General features: G+C 60.2%; 3 protein-coding genes across 4 annotated transcripts in view; 2 read left to right on the top strand and 1 right to left on the bottom strand.

Moving 5' to 3' along the window:
- The first annotated feature begins 798 nt into the window (after positions 1 to 798).
- On the top strand, positions 799 to 5426 carry CLTB (clathrin light chain B). Of its 2 annotated transcripts, XM_069869327.1 has the most exons (6): positions 799 to 1010; positions 2464 to 2510; positions 3634 to 3751; positions 4035 to 4146; positions 4563 to 4616; positions 5078 to 5426. In XM_069869327.1, exons 1-6 carry the CDS (start codon positions 839 to 841, stop codon positions 5247 to 5249), a joined length of 675 nt encoding a protein of 224 aa, XP_069725428.1. In that variant the 5' UTR covers positions 799 to 838; the 3' UTR covers positions 5250 to 5426. The 2 variants fall into 2 exon arrangements, with proteins under 2 accessions (XP_069725428.1, XP_069725429.1); XM_069869328.1 differs by lacking the exon at positions 4563 to 4616 and having other exon boundaries at positions 801 to 1010.
- Positions 5427 to 8584: 3158 nt separating this feature from the next.
- The window catches only part of HIGD2A (HIG1 hypoxia inducible domain family member 2A), a 46248-nt gene continuing 41399 nt past the window's right edge, over positions 8585 to 13433 (bottom strand). Inside the window, exons 2-3 of the mRNA XM_069869100.1 lie at positions 9636 to 9751; positions 8585 to 8904 (exon numbers count right to left, since the gene is read on the bottom strand). Coding sequence (XP_069725201.1) covers positions 8738 to 8904; positions 9636 to 9750 — 282 coding nt within the window. The 5' untranslated portion in view covers position 9751 and the 3' untranslated portion in view covers positions 8585 to 8737. The remainder of the gene's footprint in view (positions 8905 to 9635; positions 9752 to 13433) is intronic.
- Positions 9882 to 13079, top strand: NOP16 (NOP16 nucleolar protein). The gene is made up of 5 exons (XM_069869099.1): positions 9882 to 10038; positions 10676 to 10790; positions 11427 to 11496; positions 12264 to 12370; positions 12639 to 13079. Exons 1-5 carry the CDS (start codon positions 9932 to 9934, stop codon positions 12780 to 12782), a joined length of 543 nt encoding a protein of 180 aa, XP_069725200.1. The 5' UTR covers positions 9882 to 9931; the 3' UTR covers positions 12783 to 13079.

The raw sequence follows: 13433 nt of genomic DNA, 5'->3' as shown, positions 1-13433 counted from the left end.
CCGAACCTCGCGGCAGGCGATCCCGAACGCCGTACGAAGAAGCCCGAAGTGTCCGAACGCGCTCGGGCGTTTCCGGAGCGAGCGGGGCGGGGACGGGGCGTGGGTTTGATGTAGGGCCTGGAGCCTGGGGCGGGAGGAAGCCCCTCGGGAGGCGTTAGGGCTGCCGGTCACTGGGGCGGGGTGGGCCCCGCCCGACCACCTCCAGTCCCGCCGGGTCGCCCCTTCACCGGCAGCGGCTCCACCCAAGATGGCGCCCGCCCGCCAAGATGGAGGCGGCGAGGGGCCGCCCGCCCCGCGCAGGGTGGGAACGGCAGCGCGGCCCTGCGATCCCCGGGGCGAGGCGGCCGAGCGGGCCGGGCCCCTTGCCGGTAACTGCCTCGCCCCCCCCCCGTGACGTCAGCGCGGCGACCACACCCACTCCTCGGCGGCCGTCCCGTCCGTTGTGACGTCAGCGCAGTAGCCCCGCCCACGGCGCCGTGACGGCCCCGCCCAGCACAGCGGGAGCGGCGCGGGGCCCCACGCCTCCTCCAGTGACGTCACGGCGCTCGCCCCGCCCACTCCGCCGCGCGCGCCATCAGCGACCGCTCGGCCCGGCGCGGGCGGAGCTGGGAGCACGCACGCACCGCCCCCTTTGGTGACGTCATCGCTATAAACCACGCCCATCATCGAGGCCTAATAGGCTCGTGCGCCCCGCCCCTCCCTGACGTCATCGCGCTGACCCCGCCCACCATCAGTGCCAGCGCGGCCGGAGCGGGGCCGCTCAGGCCACGCCCCCCGGTGACGTCACGCGGCGGCCCCGCCCATCGCAGCCGGAGCGGGAGCGGCGCGCGGCCCCGCCATGGCCGACGAGTCGGGGTTCGTGGCCGAAGGGGCCGGCGCCGAGGAGGACCCGGCCGCCGCTTTCCTGGCCCTGCAGGAGAGCGAGATCGCGGGCATCGAGAACGACGAAGGCTTCGGGCCGGCGGACGGCGAGGCGGGCGGCGCCCTCGGCGGGCAGGCGGCGGAGCCGGGTGAGCGGGGCGGGGCCGGGGTCGGGCCCCCTCTCCGGCCTCGGGGTGAATCGTGAGGCGGGTTGGGTTGGAAGGGGCCTCGAAGCCCATTGGGGCCCACCCCCTGGCGTGGGCCGTGGGCTCCAAGCCCCATCCAGCCCTGCCTGGAACACCTCCGGGGGCATCCGCAGCCTCCCTGGGCGAGCGCCGCTCCACCCTCACCGGGAAGGATTTCTTCTTGATGTCTGATCTAAACCTTCCCCCTTCCGATTAAGAATTTATTCCTTGCCAGCCGAGGGGCGATTCCTGCCCCGTGTGCTCAGGCCTCCTGGGCTGGATGGATCCCCGTCTCCATGTCTTGGTGCTCCCAGCTAGGGCAGTGGGAGAGGCATCCAGGCAGAGCTGAGGAGCAGTGACAGCCCTGTCACGGTCCCCACGGTTGGGAGAGCCTTTTGGGCTGCTATTGGGAACAATTTGCTGCTCGGCCCTGCAGTAGAAGGTGCTAATCCTGACTCTTGCCTCCGGTCTGCAGGAGCAGGGACTTGGGATCTGCTCTCCGCATGGATACAGGGATGCTGATGCTGCAGTACTCTGCCTGTGCTGCAGTGGTTTCACCTCTCGGCTCTCGGGGCCGTGGAGGCAGCCCTGGCCCTGCAGACGTGCTGACAGCTGTGGTGATAAATGCAGTCAGACAGGCTGGAGCAGGGTGTAGTCGGAGCTGCTCTGTGGGGGCGAGCACCGTGGGGACGACGCTGGCCCGAGCTGCTTTCTGGCTGCATGACTGCCTGTGCCCACAGCTGGCCGGCCGATAGAAGCCCTGTGGTTGTCGCTGGGGAGAGCTCAGGGCCTGGATTCTGCCTCCTTCAAAGCCTTTTCTCTCCCAGCAGCACCGAGCCCCATGCAGGGCCAGCGTCGTGGCCTTGGTTTGCAGCTCCCAGTGTTCTCTGGTGCTGAGGGGGAGGGAGGACTGCACCCCAGCTGGGAGTGTCAGTGATGCCTCATTCCCAGCCCTGACCTTGCAGCTCATCCCAGGGACATCAGGGACATCCTGCAGGTGAGCTCTCAAGGGCACTGGCACGCTTGCCTGCCCTCCTCTCCTGAGGGAGCACACTACAGTGTTTCTGTGGGCTCTGCCACTGGCAGGGCTGCCTGCCTGTGTCCAGCCTCGTGGCTGGAACAGTTTTCCTAATCTTCTTCAGATAAGATAGAACACCAGTGAAAACACCATAAAGACACAAGTGGCCAGAGAGGCTCGACTGGGAGTGAGAGGTGCTGGCTGAATCCCACCAAGGACAGGAGACCACAAGGCCCAGCCCACGCATGTGGAGCTGTTGTAGATGTGTGTGTTGGGCTGGAAAACAGCACAGTCACATCCCCCAGGAGCCGACTGAATTATTTTTCTGTGGACATCAGTCCCTGAGATCACCTGCAGCTGCCATAGTTGTTTGTCTTTCTCTCTTCTTTTTGTCTCCAGCTGGTTTCCAGAATGGAGGAGCCACTGTCAATGGAGATGTCTTTCAGGTGAGAGCTCAACCCCTTGTCCTGGCCCAGTGGGATGGGGTGGTTATGGGGTCAGCACTCCACTACTCTCCCCTAGGACTGACTGGAGTTTGGTATCCAGCCCCAGAACAACTCTGGTGCTCCTGGAAAGGTCTGAGTCTTGGGGGCAGCCCTGGCTGCTCCATCCTCACCCTTCTTTGAAGAGATTGTTCCCACATACCATTGCTTGTCCCAAATCTGTGTGCAGGTGGCCTGTGCCCTGAGGCAGTGCCTAGGTTCTAAAAGCAGCTGGTAAATCCTCCATTCTTCACAGAATCTCCCTCTCCAGGACAGGGCCCCCAGGGACACTCACTTTGCTGTTGCCTTGCTGCTGTGTCCTGGCAACACCACCCATTAAACCCACTCGCCCCGTGGCTGAGGGTGTTCTGTGGGGCCAACCACCACTCTGAGCCTAAAGCCCAGCTCTGCTGGCCGCAGAAGCTGTACCAGCATCTGACAACCCCTTCACCCCACTCAGTGCCCAGCAGAGTGGCCCGTGTATTGCTCGTGCCTAGTTTACAGGATGATAATCACATTAGAGGTGAGACAGACTTAATTAGATTGGGGATCTTGCAGGAGAGCCATAATCCCATGGCTGAGCTCCGTGTCAGGCTGGGCATCCCGGCCAGCGGAAGGTGTTAGGAGAGGTGCTGAGCCACCATGGTGCTGAGCCTGGCAGAGCTGTGCAGGCAGCTCAGCTCGGAGGAGCGAGGGAGGTGTCCTCGCAGAGCGTGGTGCTTCCCTGGGCTGTTGTGGCCAAGACTCTGATTTCGCTCTGCCCTGGGGAAGGTCAGCACATCACAGAGTCCCCTGCTCTGGGGCTGTCTGGAGGACGTGAGAGCTGTGTTGGCAGAGAACAGCAAGTCAAGGAAGGGAATGCTGGGAAGTCTTTCTGCGTGACAGAGTCTGGGGCTGGGACAGCAGCTTGAGCAGCATTTTGGGGACACTGTCCCAGATGTCCCAGCCTGCCACCCTCCCTACCTGCTGTCTTGGCTTGTCTGAGTGATGAGAGCATGGAGTCCTGCCCTCCTGCCAGCTCTTTGGGGTGGCTGGGCTGGGCAGTGGGAAGAGCTGGTGCTGACGGTGAGGTGCTCACGTCCTGCAGGAGTCCAATGGTCCCACAGACGCCTACGCAGCCATAGCCAAGGCTGACCGCTTGACCCAGGAACCTGAGAGCATCCGCAAGTGGAGGGAGGAGCAAAAGAAGCGCCTGGAGGAGCTGGGTGAGACCCAAGGCCGTGTGTAGCCACCTCACAACACGGCAGTCGGGGGCGCTTACCTGGCAGTGACCCTGCTGCATCCCAGAGAGGGGTCTCGTGCCTCATGCCATGGGGGTGCCCCTGCCAAAGATGTACTGTCCTTGGGGCAGTGACACCTCTCACGGTGCTCAAGTGGGGACTGGGGACTTGCTGGGAGGCTGCAGCTGTCCTGCCTGCCCCAGGAGCTGCCCAGCAGACCCAGTGGGGACCAGTCTGGCTGATGGGGTCTGTCTCACTCTGGTTTTAGATGCGGCGTCGAAGGTGGCTGAGCAGGAATGGCGTGAGAAAGCCAAGAAGGACCTGGAGGAATGGAACCTGCGTCAGAATGAGCAGGTGGAGAAGAACCGGGCAAACAACAGGTATGTATGGGTCAGTGGCTGGAAGGGCTACAAAGGGAGCTGCTCTGCAGGCAGATACGTCTTTCTGGGATGTCAGGGGACCTCTGTCCCCACAGTGGGGCCCAGCCCTGTGAGGACAGAGCTTTGCCAGCCAAGGAGAGGCCCCAGGGCTGCGAATGGCTGTACAGAACCACCTTGGTTGGGACTGTGCTGGGATCACAGTGGGATCTCGATGTCTCCTGCACCCCACATGGGGCTCGCGTCAGGGCAGGGCTGGGGCACTGTCTCTGCAGCTTTGGATTTCCTGGTGCCGTGTGTGCTGTGATGAGTGGGTGACACTGTGTGGGAGGACGCTAACCCCCTCTCTGTTCTCTCTTTCTAACCCTCTGCCTGCCTCTCCACTCTTGGCTCTCTCTCTGTCTGCGCCTCGGGGCTAGGATCGCTGACAAAGCCTTTTACCAGCAGCCGGACGCCGATGTGATTGGCTACGTGTACGTGCCTCTTCCAGACTGTATCCTGCCCCGCAGGGTCTGGGGTCCCGGCCCCAGCGCTGGCTGCCCAGCCGAGGGGAGGGGGATGCTGGGAGGTCCTGGGCCCTGGCGAGGCCCCAGAGGGAGGACGATGCAGCTGAGCATCTCCAAATAGTGGAGTCTTGGGAGGCAAGTGGAGCTCCTGGAAATGCCCCTGTTGGGTCTTGTCCCTTTTGAGGGACAGTTGTAGGGGCAGAGAACTCTTGGAAGCAGGCAGACACGCCTGTGCCCCTGGATGAATAATATCTTCAGTGAGTGCAGCCAACAGCAGCCTTGAGTCTGTCTCCGGAAGACACTGGAAGACGCTGAGCTTATCAGCTGGAGCAAGGGGAGAGGAGGTGGGGACGTGAGGGGTTCCTAGACAGTGGGGAGGGTTTCCATGGAAAGAGTTCTACCAGTGACAACCCCCAATGTTTCTGCAGGGCCTCGGAGGAAGCATTCCTGAAGGAGTCCAAGGAGGAAACCCCGGGCTCTGAGTGGGAGAAGGTGGCCCAGCTCTGTGATTTCAACCCCAAGAGCAGCAAGCAGAGCAAGGATGTGTCACGGATGCGCTCGGTGCTCATTTCCCTCAAACAGACGCCCCTGTCCCGCTAGCTGCCGCCTGGCACAGCCGGGAAGGCCAGGCTCTCGGAGCCAGGCGGCTTCCTGGGCTCAGCCCAGGAGGAGCCTCGCCCTGCCCGCTTCCTGGTGCACACCTCGGCTGTGCTCCAGTCACTGGTTGTAACTCTCCCCATGGTTTTCCTTTGCTTAAAAGATGCATCGGTCTCTTTCTACACTTATTTATTACTGTGGCATTTCCCTGGGAAGCGAAACTGGGAGGTAGAGCTGAGGGAGCAGGGGAGCCCCTGGCCTGGGCTCTGTGGGAGGCTATGCCCAGGGCCTTGGTTCAGCAAGATGGGAACCTCCCACCCTGTGTTCCTCACCTCAGCCCCGTGCCAGGAATAAATCTGCCTGCAGCTCTCCTGGCACCGGACACTGGCAGGTTCTGCAAGGAGCATGGCCATGGTGTGATGCTGCCAGGCTAGCAGGGACTGAGGAATATGAGGGCAGGCACCCAGGCTGGGCCGGGACTGCCAGTGGTTGCCCCACGCTCAGCAGAACTCTCCCCAGCCTGGCCGTGCACCCTAAAAAGCTGTTGGGGCTCCGAGTAGCAGCTGTAGTGTCTGTGTCCCATCTGTCCTGACAGGCACTGGGAAGGGGCCATGGAGTGAGCATGCAGAATGTTTTCTGTCCCTCCCCCAAGGCCACCAGCAGTGGGGACGAGGGTGCCAGACTTCTGGAGCCCTCGGCTCTACCCTGCTCCTTTCCCTGCTACCAGGAGGGGAGAAGGAGGCTGGATGGTTGCAGGGAAGCAGGTAGGAAGGTCCAGCTGTGGGTTGAGCCCCCAGCTTCCTAACCCAGGGGCCCAGAGCAGGATTGGCCAGTGCTGGTGCTGGGGCTTGTTCTGTCCCAGGGAACAACCCACACATCTGTCCGCAGCTGCTCTGTGGCTCCTTTGCTTCCTGCTGGATTTGCACACTTAAGGCAGTCTGGGGAGTTGCCTCAGTCCCACTCCCTGCTTGGCAAGGCTTATGTTTTCCAGCCCGAACACTGTCTTTCTCTCCTTTGCTTGGCAGGGCCAGCACCAGCCCCTCCAGCGTGGAGGCCGGGCCTGGGAAACCTGCAAAAGTCCCATGTAGCAGGAGAGGAGTGGGCCTGTGAGTCCCTGCTGTGGGGCAGCCCAGAGCTTGGAAAGGGCTCACAGCAGCAGGCTAGGGAGATGGGAAGCAGAGCTTACAAAATGTTTGTCCAAGCCTCACTGCAGAGCCGTGCTCAGCTAAAAAGCAAGCGTGCAGAGCTCTCCTGCCCTGCAGCTATGGCTCCACACGTCTGTTCCGTTCCTGCAGCCTTTGTGGGGTGACCAGGCACCCCTGGCTCTGGGGCACAGGCTCAGCAGCGGGCTGGAAAGGGGCATGGGTGCATAGGGATTTACTTGGTGTTGGTGTGCTTGGTTTGTACCCCCTTGTCCATAGGGCTGATGGCTCCTACTCTGTCCCCCTGCACTCCAGCATGCGTAGGCAGCTCTGCTGCAGTGCAGGAAGGCCACTGATACTGTGGGACTCAGCTGCCTGCCTCTGCCTTTCACTGCAAAGCAGCAGGAAGTGCCTCTGGCTGCCTCCTGCGGGCATGGAGTCCCTCTGCGCTTTGGCCCTCCAGCATTTGCAGACAGCCAGGCCCCTGTGTCCCCAGCTGCTGTGTGCCCCGTGTTAGGCAGGGGCAGGCAGCTCCCAGGTGCCGTGCCCACAGCTGTTCTACATCCCCTCGGCTTTGGTATCTGTGACTGTTCCAATCACCTGTTAAAATAAACTGACATCTCCAATCCTACAGGGCACTGTCGTCTTTCAGCTTCAGCGTGTGTGTTCCAGAGAACCCACAGCCACAAAGTCTTCTGCAGAAAGAATGGGGCTTCAGGACAACCACATCCTACAGGAAAAAAACATGATCAAAGGGAAGAACCAGAGGGCTTGCGCCATGCCAAGGCAGAAACAGCTGCGAGCTCCTGCTCGTCCCGATGGACCGAGCTGCTCCCCAGGCTGCCAAGGGCTTGTGCTTGCAGATCTGCCCACTGGCCACCTCTCACCCCCCTGCCCCAAGCTGGCTGGGCAGCAAGTGCCAGCGAGGCAGACAAAAGCAGTTTCTTCTGGGCAACACGTGTTGAGACAGCAGCTGTGGGAAGGCAGCGCCGCACCCCACAGAGCCCCAGGCTCCCCCCGTGCAGAGGTGGAGCTCACCCTGCTCAGCACTGGCAATAGTTCATCCACCACCCTCGCGTCTCAGGAGTCAGCACCGGTGGGCAAGAGCCTTCCCTCTTTGCCTACGCCCTGGACAAGGCAAAGCAAGAGCCTGTTTGTGGGTAGCTGTGGTTCACCCCTCACCCTGTCCTCCAGAGCTGCCTGCAAGGGCAGAGTGGGCTCAGCAAGCTGCACAGCCACTGCAGGCCGGGGAGGGCTGGGGTGCAGGCACCAACATTCAGATGCCTGGAGAGCAACACCTGGAAATGCCCCAGGCAGCTCAAGGTGAGCAGGCATCGCAGCATGGTCAGTGGGCTCTGTGCCCTGCAGAGATCCGCTCTGCCTCCAGGCAGGTACAAAGCACAAACAGATCCAATGGCTCCACGTCCTTCCCACTCTGTGGCCCCAACGCAGGAGTGCAAAGGTTCACTGCTCACCAAACACCTCTGCTATGATCCAAACGATCCAACACCAGCAGCGGGACTTGAAGCCACCCGTGACGATGTTTGTCACGACACAGGCAGTGCAGGTCCCTCTGGGAACAAGGCACTTGCTTAGCAGCCAGTTCCAGCCCACGTGAAGCGGTGAGCTGCACAGGAACTGACTCCCCAGCAAAAGCACCAGCACATCCCCAAGCACATGGCCAGGTACTGTTTTGGAAATGCAATTTCCCAACTTGTTTTCAGAGGGAGTCGCATCTCGTGTCCAGTTTGCATCACTGCAGCTTTGAGGCAGCCGTGCCCGCTCCCATTCCTTCCTACGCTGTTTATTCTTCTGGCTTCTAAGCCCTCTGCAATCCAGCCTCAGTCAGAATCTCACTGCAATTCATTTTATTACTCACCAGTAGCAATTGAACAGATTACAGCTTCTCCCCAAACAACTCACCTGCTGCTTATGAACTCTGGCCTGCCAGGATCAAGCCATAAACAGAGCTGTTCCTTCCTACCTAGGCAGCTCATTTCCCAAATGCTGGGGCATCGCCTGACTAAACGCACACCTCGGTGCAGACCACGACCCACAGGACAGTTTTATCAGGCTGTGACAGCACCAAGCAGGGACCAGAGGTCTGAGGCAGGTGGAGAGCCTTAGTGGGACACAGCCTCCAGTCCTGCAGGAGGACAAGCTCTCGGGCAATCAAAAAAATGCCACAGCCCAGACTTCAGGTTAATCACAGAGGTGTATTAGTTGGCTCCATCAAGACATCACAACTGTCTCTCTGAAATCTCCATCCACGGCCAGATTCCATCCTGCTGGCTGGGACATAGGCTGGTGGGTGTTCACCCACACCCGCATCGTCCGTCTTGACTGATTTCACTCCCTAGATTTCATGGCTGTGACCACCATGCCTCCCAGGAGCGCCGCGAAGGTGAAGCCCTGGGCCAGGACACGTGCCCGCATCATCAGCTGCGAGTGGCGGGTGTTGCCCCTCTGAAAGCTGATCAGTCCGTAGACCAGGATGCTGACAGTGCAGAGGCAGCCTGTGCGGAGGGAGAGGGGCTCAGCAGAGGGAGAGGGGCAGGGGCTTGGAGGAGCGGGATAGGGGCTCGGAGAGTGGGGAAGGAGCTGAGGGGAGACCTCATTGCTCTCTACAACTACCTGAAAGGACGTTGTAGAGAGGAGGGTGCTGGCCTCTTCTCCCAAGTGACAGGGGACAGGACAAGAGGGAATGGCCTCAAGCTCCACCAGGGGAGGTTTAGGCTAGATGTTAGGAAAAAATTCTTTACAGAAAGGGTCACTGGGCACTGGAACAGGCTGCCCAGGGAGGTGGTTGAGTCACCTTCCCTGGAGGTGTTTAAGGCACGGGTGGATGAGGTGCTGAGGGACATGGTTTAGTGTTTGATGGGAACGGTTGGACTCGATGATCCGGTGGGTCTCTTCCAACCTGGTTATTCTGTGATTCTGTGATTCTGTGAGCTCGGGGGAGTGGGGAAGGGGGAGCGGGATAGGGGCTCGGGGAGTGGGGCAGGGGCTCGGAAGAGGGGGGCGGGGGCTCGGAAGAGGGAGAAGGGCTCGGAAGAGGGAGAGGGGCTCGGGGGAGCGGGGCAGGGGGTCGGCGGAGCCGGCTCCCTCCCGCCCCCGCAGCCGAGCGTTGCGGTCTCGTCACACACCTCCTCCCGCAGAGAGAGAGGCCGTTAATCCCCCCCAGCCTCCATCGCCCCGCTCCACCCCCCCCCCCCCACGCTGAGCCCCTGCCGCCCTCCCCCCTCACCGATGGGCACCAGTGGATTCTCGCGGGTCTTGCGCATGAATTTGTCGCCGAAGCCCTCGTCGCTGAACACGGGCAGCGGCCTGGGCTTCAGCGGCGGAGGGGACTCGGCCGCCATGGCCGAAGCCCGCAGGGAAGGTGAGTGCGCGCGGCCCCGCGGGGCACGCCGGGAGTTGTAGTTCGCGGCGAGCGCGCCTGGCCGGCGGCGCTGCGGGGGAGCGAGGCTCCGTTTCCCGTGGTGCCCCGCGGCACGGGACTCCATTTCCCGTGGTGCCCCGCGGCGGCAGCGTGGTTCCGCCATGCCGAAGGCCAAGGGGAAGAACCGGCGGCAGAAATATTCCTACAACCTCAACCGCAAGCGGCTCTATCGCAGCGCCCGCCGCCGCGCCGCCCCCCGCATCGCCTGGTGAGGAGCCCCGGGGGCGGGGGGGACCTGCTCCGCGTGTTGGGGCGGCGCTCTGGACCCCCTCCTCTGCGGGGAGAGCTGGGGGACGCGGGGGACCCTCGCGTGAGGGGACTGGGGGCACACGGGACCCTCGTTTGTGGGGAGTGGGGTCAAGGGGCCTTCGTCTGTGTGTGTGGGGGGAGACACGGGGAACCCTTGCCTGTGGGGAGAAGGAGGGGACACGAGGGACCCTCGTTTGCGCGGAAGATGGGGTGCGTGTGGGACCCTCGTTTGTGGGTGTGGGGACAAGGGACCCTTGTCTGTGGGGAGGGGGGGGACACACAGGACCCTCGTTTGTGGGGAATGGGGACACGGGACCCTTGTCTGTGTGTGTGAGATGGGGGGACACGGGGGACCCTCGTCTGGGGGGAGGGGGGGACACATGGGACCCCTCGTCTGTAGAGAGAAGGTGGGATATGGGATCCCTTGTCTGTGGGGGGCAGAGAAGGGGGGTGTGGGTGTGTGTGGACACAGGACCCTCTTGTCTGGATTAGGGGGTACATGGGGTACCCTTGTTTGCGGGGAGAGGGGGACGGGATGCACCCCCAGGCCGGGAGGGTGAGTGCAGCCCCTGACAGCCCTGTCTGCCCCCGCACAGCTCGCACATCCGCCATGCCTGGGACCCCACCAAGTCGGTGGCACAGAACCTGGCTGACATGGGCCTGGCCGGGGACCCCAATAAGGCTGTCCCCATCCCCAAGAAGAAGCTGCTGGTAAGTGTGACCGTGCCCTGATGTGGAAAGGCAGGGGGACACACTTTGGGGGGTGGAGGGTGTGTCAGGGTCCCCCCCCAGGACATGCAGCCAGGCTAGGGAGGAGCAATGTGGAGGCTCTGCAGGTGGATGAATTTCCTGTCTTTATCAATAATGCTTTTCTCGCCAAGATCCTGGAGTGGGAACGAGCTACAGCATCACTGAGAAATAATGAACTTTAGAACAAGCCTAAATTACGTCAGTCAGTGTCCTGGGACTTGCCACAGAGAGATGGGGTTAGGAACACTGCAGACAAGTTGCTCCTGATAAGAAAGAAAGCCTGTTTGTGTATGGCAGAGCCAGCCTGGCCTGCCGGCATTGATGAACAGCGCTTCCAGGAAAAGGGTGGCACCATGAAACGTCACATTAATTAAAAAATAGGAGTGACCTTGTTTGCCATTTGTCCCTGTTCACACAGTATTGCTCAGGTGACTGGCTCGCCCATGACACAGTTAAGGCTCTGCTTAAGCCAGCTGAGATTTCATGGTCCCTGCAGCCGTTGTATAAGCAGTTTGGAGTATTGGGAGGAATGTATTGGGACGCAGCTGTCTTCTAAAGGGGCTTTTCTTGAGTTGCTTTCTCTCTCATTTAACACAGGGGATGGAAGTGGAAAGCGATGGACAGGAGCAAGGAAAGAAAATAGTGCGGAAGCCCTACGTGGTGAATGGTCAGTGCCACTTCCGTCCTCACCGCAGTTCACCGCCTCCAGCCCTGGCGTGTTCCCTGCTGAACCACACTTGCTGCCATTGCGTTTGGGGTTCTTCCAAGGCCCTGTGGGTTATTTTGTCTCTCAATTTTGTGCTGCCAGACTGTCCTTAGCTGCTGTGCTGTGCCAGGGGCAGGGGCTGTTAATTCTTCTCCAGGTTTTTGCAGGAGTCATGCCCCTGACAGCAGTCAGCTGGGGACTTCCAGCCAGGCCAGAGCTGGACTAGGAACCAGGACAGCAGCTCTGCCGTTCCCGTGTATCCTCCGTCTCTTGAATTTCATTTTATCTGTTGTGCTGTTTTTTTCTTCACGTAATTTCTACCTGCAGCACCAAGAGGGGTCTTGTCGCTCTGAAACATGCTGGTTTGTGGCACCAGGGTGACAAGAAACTGTGGCTACTGTTCCTTGTGTGTTTTACTGGGATACTGGGAAGCTCTAAACAGTCTCACTCTGCAGCCTGGGCTGAAGGGCTCTGCTCCTTGTGGTGTGGGCTGGAGAGCTGCCGTGCAGGCCTGGATGCCCACAGCCTGTGCACAGAGCTGTTGCCCTGCTCATTTGCCTGCACGATCGTGCTGGGAAGCAGCCCTGTGTGTGCGAGCAGCCGAGCTGTGCTGCAGAACCACCTCCTCTCTGCAGTACTGGCAGGGCTCAACCTTGGGAAGAGACTGGGGACTTCTGAGGTGCTGATTATTTCCCTACTCTACTTCATGGTGTCTGTCCTCTGTCTAGAGATGGAATATGAGGCCAGTCTCCCTGAGAAGAAGTCAAACACGCTCTCGCGAGACCTCATTGACTATGTGCGGTACATGATACAGAACCACGGGGAGAACTACAAGGTAGGTGCTGCTTGTTCCAGGGCAAGAAGCATCTGAAGCAATTCACTCCTGGACCTCCTGCAGGATAGGAGTTGCTCATCCTTTATGTCCTGCATCCTGTTTCACACTCAGTTGTTTGTTAAGGGGAAGCAGCACTCTGAACCTTGGCCAGATCCCTGAGTCAGGTCCTGATCACAGCCAGAGTGGGTGGGCCTTGGGAGTGTGAGTGGGCTGGGTTGATGTTTGCCCTTGGGGCCACTGCTCTGACTTATCCTCTCCTTCGTCACAGGAAATGGCTCGAGATGAGAAAAACTATTACCAGGATACTCCCAAGCAGATTAAGAGAAAGATCAATGTGTACAAGAATTTCTATCCCGAGGAGTACAAGGATTTCATTGCATCACTCAAGCAGGAAAAGATGGATATGCAGTGATGACCCTTTTTTTCTCAGGTTTGCCTGCAAGTGCAGGCCTGACCTTACCACTTTCAGAACCAAGCAGGGACTGCCAGACAGGTGACAGCCACCCATGGGCTTAGCGTCTGCAAGATGCCTGCAAGTCAAGCTATGCAAAGGTGCAAGGACCTTCATTGGACAGGGGTAGTTATAAGCAGGAGTGAAAGATTCTGGAGTGTGGGTTGTGGCACTGGACTGACCATGCTGTGCCCTTCCCTTTCTGGGTGGCAGTCAGCATTTCTTTTGCCTCTTTAATAAACTACTTTTTCAAGCTGGCGTGAATGTCTTGCTTATGGACTCTTATGGACTGCTTATGCAGCAGGAGAGCTCTCAGTGCCGACCTGTGGGACACAGTGTGTGTCACCTCCTGCTGCAACAGGGCACACGGCGGGAGGGGGCAATACTTGGGCCTTTGCTGATTTCCCTGTGAGCAGAAGCTGGAGCAGGGCCACATCCTGCTTCCTTCTGAGTGACGTTCCTGCCTCCAGCTCAAAAGATCAGGCTGGGGGCCCCTTCCCTGCCAAGGAGCTGGAAGGCAGCACAGTGTGATCAGCCTTTTATTGATAAAGGGAAGGAGGGACAGTATGAAAGGTTTTGCAGCAGAGACTGGCCAGCGTGTACTCCCTTTCC

The sequence above is a fragment of the Phaenicophaeus curvirostris genome, chromosome 15 (genome assembly GCF_032191515.1).
Source record: "Phaenicophaeus curvirostris isolate KB17595 chromosome 15, BPBGC_Pcur_1.0, whole genome shotgun sequence".
In the NCBI taxonomy this organism is placed as follows: domain Eukaryota; kingdom Metazoa; phylum Chordata; class Aves; order Cuculiformes; family Cuculidae; genus Phaenicophaeus; species Phaenicophaeus curvirostris.
The sequence above is the reverse complement of the archived record's forward strand: the minus strand, read 5'-3'. Positions and strand labels throughout refer to the sequence as shown.

Bases quoted from the DNA above. Each gene is read 5' to 3' on its own strand.
- CLTB (XM_069869327.1), top strand. From the start codon at position 839: ATGGCCGACGAGTCGGGGTTCGTGGCCGAAGGGGCCGGCGCCGAGGAG. The intron at 1,011-2,463 runs GTGAGCGGGGCG...TTTTGTCTCCAG, and splicing joins CGGGCAGGCGGCGGAGCCGG to CTGGTTTCCAGAATGGAGGA. The intron at 4,617-5,077 runs GTACGTGCCTCT...ATGTTTCTGCAG, and splicing joins GCCGATGTGATTGGCTACGT to GGCCTCGGAGGAAGCATTCC.
- NOP16 (XM_069869099.1), top strand. From the start codon at position 9,932: ATGCCGAAGGCCAAGGGGAAGAACCGGCGGCAGAAATATTCCTACAAC. The intron at 10,039-10,675 runs GTGAGGAGCCCC...GCCCCCGCACAG, and splicing joins GCCGCCCCCCGCATCGCCTG to CTCGCACATCCGCCATGCCT. The intron at 10,791-11,426 runs GTAAGTGTGACC...CATTTAACACAG, and splicing joins TCCCCAAGAAGAAGCTGCTG to GGGATGGAAGTGGAAAGCGA.